Source organism: Parambassis ranga, chromosome 19 (genome assembly GCF_900634625.1).
Source record: "Parambassis ranga chromosome 19, fParRan2.1, whole genome shotgun sequence".
Taxonomy (NCBI): Eukaryota; Metazoa; Chordata; class Actinopteri; family Ambassidae; genus Parambassis; species Parambassis ranga.
The window spans coordinates 17,653,941-17,668,604 of NC_041039.1; the positions used below are offsets into that span (position 1 = coordinate 17,653,941).

Consider the following 14,664-nt stretch of genomic DNA (forward strand, 5'->3'; position numbering starts at 1 on the left):
GGTAGAAAAAAACGGTTGATGTTTCTCCTCAAACATGTGAACTCCGCTCGGCTCACAGCTGAAAATAATTTAGGCCTACAGTCCAGTGGATGGCTGACGCAAACCTTCCTCCACCTTCTCCTCGTTTCTCGTCTCTCTGGGGGAGTAGGCCTTGGACTGATGGGGGGCCTGTAGACAAAGGAATGAATAGCTTGATCTATGAAGGTAAAACATGAAATTTTGCACCTCTAATCAGACGAGACTGCACATTTTCCTTACTGTGCTTTTGTTTCTTTTATTTTGGTAGAGAACACACAAACCCAGAAACAGTGGACCCAGTGGGCCAATTATGTTATTAAGTCAGGGAAGAGTCCAGAGTCCAGCTGTTTAGGAGTTGTTTTTTTGTTGGTTTTTTTTTACGTAATCTAATCTGAAATTGCCTTTTTCCTGACTTTTCTGCCTCATTGCCAGTTAGGGCAACAATTTGTGGAATTTGGCTGAATTAGGCCCACATTCCCTACATAGTTTGGGGCAAAGAGAAGAAGTGCTAAGTGGGTTAGCTAATGCAGGTTTAAGGCGAGAGGGAAGAGAGGGGGAGTTGGGCCAGGCACTGCTCAGGAAATGTTTAACGGCCTGCGAATACCCTTAAGTATCCCAGCACATCTGGTAGAAGTCACACACACAAATCCATGTGTTGCTCTGGCATATGGACTCTTTGGCAGGATGTGGAGGTCTATGTAGATGTGTTTTATATGAGGTTTAGTGCTTGAGTATGTAGCATGGTGGCAACGCAAGCATTAGTTTCTCTGTGAATTTACTGCAGAATAAGTGTATAAATGCAACATGAGCCTCGACCTATCTCTCCTTTGTTGTGTTAACTACATATTTGCCAGGCAGAGGCCAAGGCCCTTTGCTCTGTGCCAGCCCTTCAGCAGTGTTTATAGGCCCAGCCATGAGCACTGTGCACCAGCGGCTCTAATTCAGTGTTACATATGGATGGTCTTGTTACGCTCAAGTGGATCTGATTTCATACTCTGACAAACGGACCAAGGAATAATTCAAAACTGGTCAAGCATGTCCCGCTCACATTCGTCTTGGCCGTAATAAGGCTGGATGATGCACAACAAATTATCTTCAGGAATGAAAGGAGGTTTTGCAGAAGGGGCCAACTGCAAAATAAAATGTGTGTACGACAAATGAAAGCTGGAAGCATGAGTTAAACCTAAAACTAAATGCCCTTCTCTTACTACAACTAATGTAGGCCTAATGGAGATTAATTGTATTGCAGTGTGGGTTTTTTCCATACATTTTCTGACCGTACCAAATGGGTGATGTGTGTTTATGCCTGTTGGCTAAGCTTTTTTTTGGCAGTACCCCCCAATTACTTGTGGTGAATGGCAGGTTGGTGGGATGCCATGCAACCTGTGAGGTCTGTGTCTCTGCAGTACAGAAATAAGAGGCCGTTTGGTCGGCTACATTCCATCACTAGGAGTTGGAGACATACATTTTTTCATGGATTCAGCCCTGGTTTAATTTCCATGGACTTGGTAATCAAGTACATCATCTCAAAAGTGCCTGATTACATAAATATATAAACTGACTGTCTCTTTTTGTCTCTGCAGAATGCCAGCTGCTAGCACCATGACTGGTGGGAGGGCCCTGCTGCTCTGTACAAACACTGACAACTGTATCTACCAATCAGTCAACGGGTAGGTGTCTCAAAAGCCAATGAAGTAGATGATGCTTTTCTTCTGGAAAAACATCAGCTTCTCTCCTTTTAATTAAATTAACTAGTAATATGCTGCATTGTTAATGACCAGGCAGACCAGACAACAAGCTGGTTAAAAGTACAACTTGTTAGAGATGGAAAAAATCCACAGCCATCATAAAAGCTCTGGATTTCTCTCAAGCAAGCTGGTGACGCCCCTTTCCATTAAGGTCAACAGTATAACAATAGCAGGGCAAGAAAGCAGAACAGGGCACAGTTGACCATCTGGCATCTGGATACTGTTACTGCCCCCCTGCTGCCGCCGTCTAATGCATCCATGAGCACTCTTGAAGGTCCCTTCTGTCATCCTTGCAATATTCATTAGTGTTGTTTAGATTACAATGAGGGATTATCTATTGTAAGAGTCTGTTGTTTTGTAGGTCTGCCATTTGCCTGTACTGAGAGCTGAAAGCATCTCTCTCTGGGGGGATTGTCAAAAGCTGATGTGCATGAAGATTGTGTCCAACTCTTCCTGCATTAGCTAAACTGCTCCTACTTATACGTCTTCACGCCTTTGCTTCTCTGCCCTCCAATGGTGGTTTATCTGCAACACACAATACCTACTTATTAGTCTTAATCTGCTGCAGCAAGTGTCAAGTCAGCTAAGAAAAACAACACTGATTCCTTCCTCCATCTGCTCTACTTGTTCTGTAACTCCATCACTCGACCCTTCTGCCCAGTGTCTGCTTTGCTTTTCTTGGCTTTTCTGTTTGACCTACTTTTCCCCTCTGTTGCTTCATGCTTAATAAAAACTTTTGTCTCAACTGAGGGACATGAGGGGAGAAAGAAAGGGGGAGGAAGAGAGAGAGAGAGAGAGGCCACTCTAATTAAGACCAATTCGGAGGAGAATTATGCTGTTTCCTTAGTGGTCATACTTGCAACATTAAGTTTTGTCTTTTCGCTGAAGGTCTCTAAGGTGACTTGAATCAGTAATTCCCCCGTGAGATTTCCTCTGGATTGCATGACTTTTAGTTTTTACATCCAGTGATGACATCAGAAGTCACCCAGTAAGGCCACATTTCCTCTGTTTGTTGGAAATTCAATCATTTGATGAATGGGCTTTGGGCCAAAACAGTGTTTTGTGGGTCAGGAGTAGAAAAGAACAGATGCACGTCTACACTTCGGCCTCTCCCCTCATTTGTGTTTATACTTTTATCTCCTCTCCAGAAATAGCTTGTGTGTGTGTAGCTTGTAAACTTTGACCTCAGAACTCAAGAGTTCAAACAGTCGTGACCCAGTAATGTTTCAGAAGTGACTTTCAGCTGAAAAAGAGGCACCAAGCAGATGCCTGAACCCTTCACAAATTGGCCACACAATTACATCCAAATGGATCTTTGTTTTACCCCATAAAACAAAGATCCATTTGGATGTAATTGTGTGGCCAATTTGTAGAAAAATGTTGACGCTTTGCCTGAGGCACAAAGTGACATTTCTCTAAAAATGTTTATTGAAAATGATACATGTTCTCTTTTCCTTTCTTTTCTAGTCTCCAGTGCTGTTGCTTAAAGGTTGGTGAGGCTCCTTCCTCTGCCGTACCACAGCCCCAAGAGCTGTGTGGGTCACAAGGGGACAGAGACAGGAGAGGCGCTGCTGTGTCCATCAAGCATCCCCTCTCCTCTCTACTCAGCCTGAGTGACAACCCAGGTCCGCCTGACGCCATGCTGGCTCACAGAAGAGCCACCACCACCACTGATCCACGGACTACCAGTGTAGAAAATGGGCTCTGTGGAAAGCTGAACCACAGCAAGAGCCCGGTGGGAACCAAGTCTGCCAGCATCCGTGATAAGATATCACAATGGGAAGGCAAAAAGGAGCCTGGCCCAGTTTCTCTTACATGTCCACTAAGTGCAACACAGAAGGAAGTTGAGACAATGAGGAAAAAGGAATCGAAAGGTTCGGAGGTCCAAAGGACAGACAGTAAGAGGTTTGTCAGCTGGGACAGACAAGACTCAGGGAAGGAGAATTTTGGAAAGCCGGGGGATACAAGGCCTAAATCTCCAGAGGCCCTGACAAATAAAGACAGAGAAGTAGTGTTGGAGAGGGGGTTTCGATCTTCCAAGCCAGCAGAACAGCCCCAGGACAAGAAAACTGTTTTAACTCATGTTAAGAAACTGGAGAAGGCCACAAAAGAGGTTCCTGACCGACCATCACTGGCGTTTCCAGGGAATTATTTCTGTCCTCCTTCAAAGGATGAGCTGGAGGAATCGGAAAAACGGGCCAATGAGCCCATTTTTGGGACGTTTGATATGACTCGACCTGGTGGGTTGCGAAGGAGAAGGGAGGGAGATTTAGAGAACGTATACAGTGAGCCAGGAGCTCCATCTATAAACCCTCTACCTAAACCTCAAAGAACCTTCCAGCACCACACACCGCCTACTACCCCAGGTTCAGGACCTTCCTCGGGTAAAGGAAGGAGGAACTTGCCTCCTTTGCCCTCTATTCCACCTCCACCTTTACCCACATGCCCACCACCAGGTGTCTGCAGGAGGCCTTGGGCTGACAAATCCCGTGACAGCAGTAACAGGTAAAACACAGACAGGAAATGTGGGCAATCACAATAACTTTTAACAAATGAAAAGAAAAGTAAGGGTTAAAATCTCAAAGCAAAAAAAATTAATTTGAAGTTCATTAATGAAGTAACGTTTAACCAGTACTACTTCCCCCTATCACCACCAGCCACATACTGAGGTGCACAGCATCACCCACATCTGCTGTAAATCAAAACCACCAATGACCTCATCCTGTTTCTAAAAATCCCTCAAAATGAGCTCATTGGTTGGATCTTAGGAATGTAGAGATCAACTCATTCCTTCTTCCAAAAGTCTAGTCAAAGTAAGAGAAAGCAACATGAAGAGTGCTGTGAGTCATGTCAGAGGCCCTTTGCCTGTTCAAGACTTTTAGCCTGGACTGTAAAAGTGATTAAACAAATGTTTGGTGAGGAGTTTATTTTGCAAATATTCTGACTGTGGAATGATTTGAAACACTTCTTGGGCTGTAAAGATGCATGCATACATGTTTGAAGACTCTTTCTTGAATCATATGAACAAGGCTCTGCAGGGAAAGCAAAAATGTGAACTGTGCAGTATTGGAGCACAGCTATTGTTCAGATTCTCTAGTGGTCTGAATTCTTGTTTGGAGCTTGGCTTGGATCTGTTACATTCCATACCATATGTGGAGGCCTCAAGTGTACTGTGTCAAGCCCTTTGTTTGGTCAGGCGGTCTCCCTCTGGAGTGTCTATTACATGTTTTACAGGGTGTCTTTTTTTGGGAGGGGGGACTGTATTACCAATAAGCTAAGAAACCAGTTTTTTTGGTTCATCATAAGAGACTGCTGTAATGTTTTCCAACTGTGCCAGAGAGGTGCTGATCCATTCATTTTCTGGGCTTACCTTTATGTATTATGAACAATGCACAGTAGTTGACATCATCATGGTGGTGGAGACAATGTTTTTCCACTGTTAAAGTTCAGCTTCAACACAAACAACAAAATTGCTTTAATAAGCTTAGAAAGGGATTTGGCTGGTGTATGTTGCCTGCTGTAGTAATGAGTAGCAACATTGGTTATTTGGGTGTAAATGCACGTGTGTATGTTGTTCCATTCTGCTGGGATTTAATTGTTAATATGTGGCTTTTAAAGGCATCAGTATGACACACATTAACTCAATGCTCCTCTGTCCACCAGGAAGTCCTATGAATTTGAGGATCTGCTACAGTCGTCTACAGAAAGCTGTGGGGTGGACTGGTATGCTCAGTCCAGACTGGGACTAACACGCACTTTATCGGAAGAGAACGTCTATGAGGACATAATAGGTAAAATATATGCATCACACAGATACCTTCCTCCATCTGCTGTTTGTTCCACAAACCAAAGCCTCTGTGGAAAAAATGTTATGATACTGTTTATTTTGATATTTTTACCATTAGAGGTATATGTTTCGTATGCTTAGTGTCTGTATATTGCTGCTGTAATAGCGACATTTCCCAGCTTGAGATGAATAAAGTATTTCTAGTCTATTCTATTCTATATAAATATCGTAACACCCCCATACACTGCATGACCCCTGGGTTTCATCTCCCATGTCACGAGTTCACCAGCAGAGTTGATGAAGAGGGCAAACCATCTTTACTCTCTGCTCTGTTTTTTCAGATCTAGTTTTAATTTAGAGCCATGCTGCTCCACTTTTATTAAAAATTATAGGTAGAAACCTGAACTATGTTCCTACCTTATTGTCTGCAGTGTTATGCCAACCCCACCTTGAGCCCGTTTAATTTCATAACGTACAATAGTGCTGTTGTGTGAGGTTGTGTGAGCTGACGTTGGCTTCTGTGATGGTCAGTGCAGCAGGGGGCATGAGAATGGCTTAGAGCCACGGCCCTGGTAATGTAATCTTTGTTTTAATGAGTGCTGCATGCCATCAACAAAGTACAGTTGATGCCACGTGTTATTTTAGATCTGTCTCTATAGTTTCCTCCCTTCATTTAGCAGCGTTGTTGTTGTTTTATAATGCTCAGACATTGTTCGCCAAACACTTACCAGTATCCCATGGGTAAAACAACTCAAGCTTGTCTTCAAAAACAGCTCACAGAGGCAGAGAAATAGATAGTGTGGACAAGTGATGAATGACCGTGTCTTGCATTCACCCACAAGCTTCTTATAAACACACTTTAAGCAAACAAACCACATGCCCGTCAGTGTTTTCAGACTCAGAGGAAGGCAACTGTTACCAGGCTGCATGTATACAGACCTTCACAAATGATGCAGACTCAAATGTACACACACAGACACAGTGCAGAGATCAGTTCTCATCAGCCACCAAATGTGAAAAACAGCACACTGATCCCTTGTTTTCTTCAGAAGAGAAAAAAGGAACTGAACGTCCCTTTTTGTATTCGTCTACACCTACAGGTCACATCTGGCCGATGGATTGATAGAGCAGTGGAGAGATGCAGACAGACAGAGACAGAGAGAGAAAGCTACCTCAGATGCAGGGGAGGACTGGTGGCTACATTTAGCTTTAGCTGTGCAAACATCTTATCACTGTGAAATATGAGCAGCTTAAGCACATTGCTACCTCTGGTAGCTCTCTGCACATCTGGAGTCAGAATCATCTGGCAAAACAAACGTGACTGAGATGGAAAGAATACTTATCTACTCTGTGGAAAAAGCACGTTTTTTAAATTAATTTTTTTAAATGTTTTTTTCTGAAGATCCTCCATCCAAGGAGAACCCCTACGAAGATATAGAACTGGAGAGAAGTTGTTTGGGAAGCAAATGTGTTTCACCTGCTTCCTCATCACCTGTCCCTGACACGCCAACCAAGGTGCCTGATCATCACTTTAATACATTTACCTGTATCTGTTCCACACTCATCCTACCTTATATAATGTGTTTGTCCTTGCCAGCTATCCAAGCCAGGCTTCTTCAGACAGAGCTCAGAGCGACGGAGCTTCAAGGTCCCAGAACTACGCAAGACCGGCAAAGACACTGGCATCTCCTCACCTTCTCGTATCAGCCCCCCCTCAACACCCAGCAGCCCTGATGACACTCCCTGTCTCTCTGGAGACCCCTACAACCGCAGGCGGAGGAAAATCCCCAAGGTATGACAGTCTGAAAGGCCTCTGTGATTTATGCTCCAACCCACTGCTCAGGGCGGTCCACTCATGCTGCCGCCTGCGGATGAATAAGGCAGAGGAAAAGTTTCTGACTGATATTTCCTGTGAGACGTGTGCCCAGGAGAAGGCCTCGCTGAAACTGTGTTGAAATGCTCCTGGATGAGACGTTGCAGATTTGGTTTATTAGTTTAAAAACAGTTAATGATGGACATTTCTTTCCCCACAACTCTTCCAGATGGTGCTGAAAATCAACGGCATCTTCGAGGCAAGACGAGGAAAGAAACGTATGAAAAAGGTGTCTCAGTCTACTGAGTCCAGCTCAGGGAGAGGTGAGCCTTCAAAGAGCGGGACTGGTCATTCTAAACACATCAGGCCCATGTTCCGTCATACATGTTTTGGAAATTGTTTATGTTATTGTCAAAGTTACAGATGCCAGCCTTATACCTCAGAGTTACTTTAAATGCAAACTCAGTACCTCTATACCCTGTATGTATTCAAATATTTGTGTTTATCCATGGTTCTGAGGACCGGATGGTTTTCTGTGGTAGTAACTATGGCTGGAATGAAAGCAATGAGACCAAATTCCACGTGCCCCGAGTTTCCTGTGATTGTTATTTGCAGTCTTGTCACACTCTACTTTCCTTTTCACTCTTTCTTCTCTCTGTTTTATTTAGTCACAGATGAGAACAGCGAGTCGGAAAGTGACACAGAGGAGAAACTCAAAGGTGAGAACACAGGATCAATACACAGTAGCTGCATAGTGGTAAAAAAGTATTTTGATATGATCACAATGTTACTTATCTCCATTTTCCCATTGCAGTCTGCAGACCTTATTTCACCTTTATACACTGACTTACTGTGTGCCTGTGGCATGGATGCATTTTCCTCGAGTGTTTTTCTCTGTTTTTCAGCTCACAGCCAGCGCCTGGTGTCAGTCCAATCTATGCTGAAACAAACAGGGCGCTACCGGACCTTGGAAAGGGATTTGATGGAGCTGCAGGAGAGGAAACTCTTTGAGTATTTTATAGTCGTTGCCCTCCACAAGACTAAGGCCGGAGTTCCATACCTACCAGAAGTCACACAGCAGTTCCCTCTTAAGGTAAAACAGGAGAGGAATGTTACTGAAACTGGGTATTAAAGTACAAAAACATAAACTGAAGCCTTTTATGTTATTGGGAATTTTTGTCATAACAAAAAGCCAGGTCATTTTAAAGAAAGAGTTTCCTTTAGCAGTGTTAAACTTGAGGAGAATATATACATTTATTTTTCACACAGCTTGAGAGGAGCTTTAAGTTCATGCGGGAGACTGAGGACCAGTTGAAGGTCATACCTCAGTTCTGCTTCCCGGATGCCAAAGACTGGGCACCTGTCGACAACTTCCCCAGGTCAGTTCCAAACCGCTGCTGCCGGGGCAGAAACAAAGTTAAAAAAAAAACAGGGACACAGGAGTTTGAGAGTGGTAATCGCTCAGCTGTTTTCTGTGCTAATAACTACTTGTTAGTACCAAAGTTGAAAGCCCCTCAGAAAATGACTCAATGGCTTGTAAAATGACTGTTTCATTAACTACAAGGTACTGAAAATGACAAATCCACCAAAGGAGCAATGGTGGATTTACACCCCGGTGTGCTATTACCAAATCACCTCCTTTTGTATGCTGTGTAAAACTGGCCTTCTTGTCAACGTCAACATTGTTCCGAGAAGTGATGATGTGTGTCTTAAAGGCGATAGCTAATAATTACCTTAAGGCAAATGTTTAATGGGTGAGGGTCCACCTAACACACACCTGCACCAAGCTGCCTGACACTCTGCTCTGTCAAGAAGGTCAAGGCCAGTCAATAAATACCTGTCAAGTGGAGCTTAGGAGGTTTAGTCTGGGTATTTCCAGAGTAAGCCTGTCCTGGGGGTCATCCCTGTTAAGTACAAAGTCAGGTTTTGTTTGCAAAAACCCAGCCCTGAATGGAGTTTTGTTAGATCTTAACAGTTTTAATGTATGAGTTTCTCTTTTTTACATCCATAGCGAGACTTTCTCCTTTGTCCTGACTGGTGAGGATGGAAGCAGGCGGTTCGGCTACTGTCGGCGTTTACTGGTATGCTCTTATACTTCTAAAGTGATAAAGTTTAACGTCTTTATGTGCTCCTTTTACATATTTCTTCTTTTTGGTTGTGGACACATTATGATTTTTTTCTCCTGAATGCACCTTGAAAAACAAAATCTTCGTTTTGCTCCAGTGGTCTAATCCCTGAGTTGTATTTGGGTGAGCGGTCTTGAGTTTTAAAGCTGTCTGACTTTTCCTTTCACAGCCCAGTGGTAAAGGCAGAAGGCTTCCTGAGGTCTACTGCATCGTCAGCCGCCTGGGGTGCTTCGACCTTTTCTCCAAGGTAGATATTAGCCACTAATGCACGAACTACACTCAGGTCAGATCCCGTTATAATACACTTCCTGGAAATCTTACATACAGCACTAACAAAGTACCGCCCTCGACGCCCACAGAATCCCCACCCAGCCTCAGTCCACTTTCCCACAGAGCTCTGTACTCCTGGCTCTAGCTCAGCAACACATATGAAATGCAGATGATGTGGTCAGTGCAGTGGAAAAGGTTCCCTGTAATGAGCCTTAGATTTATCTACACATTGACCCATGTAAATGTCTGTGCTGCTTACATATGCTGTTAATACAGTTGGAGTTGTCAGTATACATACAGACACAGAAGGGTTTTCTAAATAGGTTTCTTCTGTATCAGATCAGCTACACAAATGTTTTAATACCACACAGATGTGTAGAGTACAGTTTGTAGAGTACACGTCATTGATTCAAGCTGTTAGCCATTTTTTCTTTGGACTTTTTACTAGGGTTGGCTCACCACACTGCATCATGTTGATAATGAATAAGCTTGGGATAATAATATCCACTGTGGTTGACCAAAATCAACAGAAGTATTGCACAGTTTCCCTGCTCTTGATTATGAAAGGACATACATCTGATGCTATTCCAGCTGAATGGGAAGACTCTCATCTAAAAAAAAAGAGATATAAGTAGACATTCTGTTAAGGACACATCATAAAGGTTTTTATTTTACTACTTGATGTTCCTTTATGATGTTATTGTAATCCTAAATCTAAGGTTCCTGTAATATACAAATCCAATGATGTCGCCCTGTGAAGATTCTTCGTGTAAGGTACAAGGACCAGAACAGACCTAGCTGGTATTAATATAACAGAGTCTCCATCTCTGGTTCTTCCAGATCCTGGACGAAGTGGAAAAGAGGAGGGCCATCTCCCCTGCTCTGGTGCAGCCTTTTATGAGAGGCATTATGGAGGCTCCCTTCCCTGCTCCTGGAAGGACTATCACTGTCAAAAACTTCCTACCTGGCTCTGGGACAGAGGTGAGATGATGGAGGTGTCACTGTGTACTTTCTCCTTCAATACTTGGAGTCCTTCTCACCTGTCACTCTGTTTGTTTCCTGCAGGTGATAGAGCTGTGCCGACCGTCAGATTCCCGCCTGGAACATGTAGACTTTGAATGTCTCTTCTCGTCCTTGAATCTTCGCCTCCTCCTCCGTGTGTTTGCCTCTCTGCTGCTGGAGCGCAGGGTCATCTTCACTGCTGACAAACTCAGGTTGGTTCCAGCTGGATATTATTACACATCACAGGGTTTGTTTGTTTGATTTCCCTTATCCAAGGATTGCATGATCAGGCTTCGGAACATGCATCGATTCTGGGACAGAGTTGAAAAATAATTTGATTAATAAATCTTTGTAAATGGAGGCGGGCTTATTGTTTGAAGGATATGACAGATAGACCTCAAGTCTAAGGAAAAAAGATCCCAACCGAGTGTGAGAGGAAGGAATGCTGTTGTGTTATACAGTCGCCTGGGGAACAATCAGTTCTTCTCTGGAAACTGTCGTGGATGCCAGAAAGAAGGCTTTAAAGCATGACTGCAGAGCTCACACGTGTGCACGGAGACGTCATTACACCCCAATGCTCGGCTCGAAACTTTAACTCTTAAGCTGTTGTTTGTCTGGACATATCCTCCCTATTTAAAAAGGGGTTTCTTTGCTGTTACTGTTCTTCAGGTTCAACATGTGGGGTAACATTTTCTACCATTCAGTGAAAATTTGGCCTCGTTAGTGATTTCTTTAATGGATTAACTGTGAGCAGATGCACACCCGGGAGAGATTAAGTCAACTGTGAGTGTGTGTGTGTGTGTGTGTGTGTGTGTGTGTCGGCTGCTCCTGTACAGCTTTTATAAGTGTTACATCAGACTCTCTTCTCGGGGTGACTGTGGGTTTGTTTGGGCAAATATAAATTAACTTTATGTTCCACATTAATAACAGCTGTTATTTTTAAAGGAGCGGGTTAGCACCCCCTTGTGGCAGGGACTGGAACTTGTGTTTCAGGCTTCTAAAAGGGTTATATTAAGAATATCTGTATGTCATATTTACTGATGTTTAAAGTGTAAACGTTTGATCTTGATCTTTTGTTTGAAGCACAGTTGTTATAAAAGTATTTATTTTCTTATACATGTTGATTAAAAGTTCAATCAATAGGTGTTTTTTTTAGCTTATATTGTCCATGGTTTGCAGAAAATAGGCGTTAATAGGTCATCTCTTCTGTCATATACATAGTACAATGTATAAACAATTGTTGTTTCACTTTTGCTTTAGCTTCTCTTTCCTCTTTTCCACAGCACATTGTCTCAGTGTTGTCATGCAGTAGTGGCGCTTCTTTACCCCTTCACCTGGCAGCACACATACATCCCTGTACTCCCTCCCTCCATGTTGGACATCGTCTGCACCCCGACTCCATTCATAGTCGGCCTCCTCTCCAGCTCTCTACCTCGACTCAAAGAGCTACCCATAGAAGAAGTAAGGAAAGATTTTCTTGATGTTCTGCCTGTGGTGCTCTTGACAATAGGCAATGACATCACTCTGTCCCTCTCTCTGCACAGGTCCTGGTGGTAGACCTCGGCAACAGCCGCTTCCTGCGACAGGTAGGAAGTACGGGAACAGAGCAGTGAAAATCCGTTTGTAGTCACATGAGTTTTCATCGCTGCAGATGTTATTATCACAACATTCTCGTTGCTGAGTGCTGAATGTATTTACATCTGTTTTATCTCCTCCACAGCTGGATGATGAGGACTCCATTCTGCCACACAAGCTGCAGGCGGCACTCGAGCATGTGCTGGACAAGAGGCGAGAGCTGGCCTGCGACAAAGGAGATCTGCCCAATGGTGACTCACCTTTCCTCCTTGTTTGTGTTTTTGCAAATTTTAGTTCACTCTAAACAGTAATGCAAACTGCTCTGTGGTCTCACTCTAACAATAATTTCCCCCCTTCCCTAGACTCCAGCTGTCTCGGCACAGTGGTGTCGGAGGCCTTTGTGCGTTTCTTTGTGGAGATGGTGGGTCACTACTCCCTCTTCATGGGTGGAACAGAGCGTGAGGATGAGTCCATCTCCTCCCCCACTTTGCCCAGCCCCTCTTCTTCTTCTTCTCCCTCGTCATCTTTTCAGCGTGAAGCCTTTCGCAAAGCGGTCACGTCCAAGAGCTTGAGAAGGTTTCTGGAGGTGTTCATGGAGACACAGATGTTTACCGGCTTCATCCAGGAGAGGGAGCTACGCCGCCAGGGCCTCAGAGGTACTGAGACTAGATTACAGTTGTGAACATCATATTCAATGTGTTTTAAGGGTCAAAAGGAGCCTTGGAGCCATTTATTTAAATGTTCATATTTATTAACTAATTGTTCTGTGTCCAGGTCTGTTTGAAGTGAGAGCACAAGAGTACCTGGACTCGCTGCCTGGGAGCGAGCAAAGAGGGGTCAATAAATTCCTCAAAGGCTTAGGTGAGATTTCCTGTACAACCTCCGTCAATCAGCGATCCCTTGATTAAAATGTTCTTTTTCTTTTTAAACATGTCCCGATGTATAAATCTATCTGCTCTTTTTACAGGAAACAAGATGAAATTCCTCTCCAAGAAATGAAGCATGGAGTCAGCCTGCGTTCGGTGAGGAGACTGCTCGGATGTTATGAAGATGAATGTGTATCTTCAGGAACTCTGAAGTGAACTGGACTCGTTTTTGAGGGGATCTGTGGAAAGTTCAGTTCTCAGCTTCATTAGTGTTGTGAAGGGTTTTCTCAGCTTGCACCAAAAAAACCCCACACCAGCACAGTGTCTTAACTGTCTAAATGTTTTACAGATAACAGTCAGTCCATACAGTGCATTACTGTACAGCACAGCACAGTGTAAATGTCGGTCACTAACTTCATCTGTGAGGATCAACTTTTGTACAAAACTTTCTAATACATTCCAAGTATTTTCTATAGAAGCTTTTATAAAAACAATAGTACAACTTCTTCACCAGCAGGAGGCTTATAAGTTAATTTATATTCCTTTTTAGACCAATTTAATCTCTCTCCTTTTTTAAACAAAGAAAGCTCCTGTAGTTTGTAATACGCTTTATTTAACAGAGTCTAGTCCAGACTGTTTGTAGACCACTGTGGGCTGTCGGGTATATGTACCACTGTTTTAAGTAAATGTACTTTCATTGGAAAAGAAATGAGGAAATCAATGTGAATACGGCGCTCACTTGGGTTTCAGTCGAGGACGTGGGGCTACAGCTGAGGAATGGCGTGTGTCCTAGGCCAATCAGCATCAACGCAAAAACAGCTCGGGGTGCCTTAAACTTGAGAATGCAATGAAATGTCATAAATAAAGTGATTTGAATTAGACAAATGACTCCTACACATGTCTTTTTTTAGCAAATACTTGTGATTAAAGACAGCAGATGATTTGTAACGCAATGTGTCCATTTACACAACATAGAGCCAAAACAGAAATGCAAAAACATTTTTGCATTGAAGGAATGACCTCCTGAGGTGCTCAGTGGTGCATTTAGGAGGGATCAGTCTGGCACCGAAAGTACTCCTGCACCTCAGCAGCACGTGGTGGAGAGGATGGAAGGAAGGATGGAAGGCCACAACAAAAAAGAAAACTAAACTGCACCTTAACTCCAACTTATGTGTTCTCATGTGGATCCTACTATTTCCTTTGCAATACCTACAACGTGCAGTAGGGGGCTCTGTGACCCACTCCATGCTGGTTTGCACATGTTGCCTGGAGTGGAGTCCAAAGTTCAGAGTCACATCTGAGACAATTATGCCTCCAGGCCTTTTAAAGGACTCACACAACACGGCCCAGTCCAACAATATCATCGCCTCTGTGAGTATAAGAGCAAACGCAGGAGAAGAGTGGAAGCAAAGCTGTTTACAAAACACTGGACAGGACAGGAGGACATGTTTTTAACTCC

At 43.5% G+C, this 14,664-nt stretch overlaps 1 protein-coding gene across 3 annotated transcripts in view; it reads left to right on the top strand.

The window, feature by feature from the left end:
* si:dkey-82f1.1 (DENN domain-containing protein 2A) overlaps nt 1-14,025 on the top strand; it is a 28,332-nt gene extending 14,307 nt beyond the window's left edge. For all 3 annotated transcript variants that reach the window (XM_028430143.1, XM_028430144.1, XM_028430142.1), the window contains 19 exons: nt 1,602-1,688; nt 3,234-4,271; nt 5,430-5,557; nt 6,956-7,068; nt 7,151-7,345; nt 7,596-7,689; nt 8,035-8,085; nt 8,272-8,459; nt 8,636-8,745; nt 9,378-9,447; nt 9,662-9,739; nt 10,603-10,743; nt 10,828-10,976; nt 12,048-12,225; nt 12,309-12,350; nt 12,485-12,590; nt 12,702-12,995; nt 13,114-13,200; nt 13,307-14,025. In XM_028430143.1, coding sequence (XP_028285944.1) covers nt 1,603-1,688; nt 3,234-4,271; nt 5,430-5,557; nt 6,956-7,068; nt 7,151-7,345; nt 7,596-7,689; nt 8,035-8,085; nt 8,272-8,459; nt 8,636-8,745; nt 9,378-9,447; nt 9,662-9,739; nt 10,603-10,743; nt 10,828-10,976; nt 12,048-12,225; nt 12,309-12,350; nt 12,485-12,590; nt 12,702-12,995; nt 13,114-13,200; nt 13,307-13,338 — 3,180 coding nt within the window. In that variant the 5' untranslated portion in view covers nt 1,602 and the 3' untranslated portion in view covers nt 13,339-14,025. The remainder of the gene's footprint in view (nt 1-1,601; nt 1,689-3,233; nt 4,272-5,429; nt 5,558-6,955; nt 7,069-7,150; nt 7,346-7,595; nt 7,690-8,034; nt 8,086-8,271; nt 8,460-8,635; nt 8,746-9,377; nt 9,448-9,661; nt 9,740-10,602; nt 10,744-10,827; nt 10,977-12,047; nt 12,226-12,308; nt 12,351-12,484; nt 12,591-12,701; nt 12,996-13,113; nt 13,201-13,306) is intronic.
* The last annotated feature ends 639 nt before the right edge of the window (nt 14,026-14,664 follow it).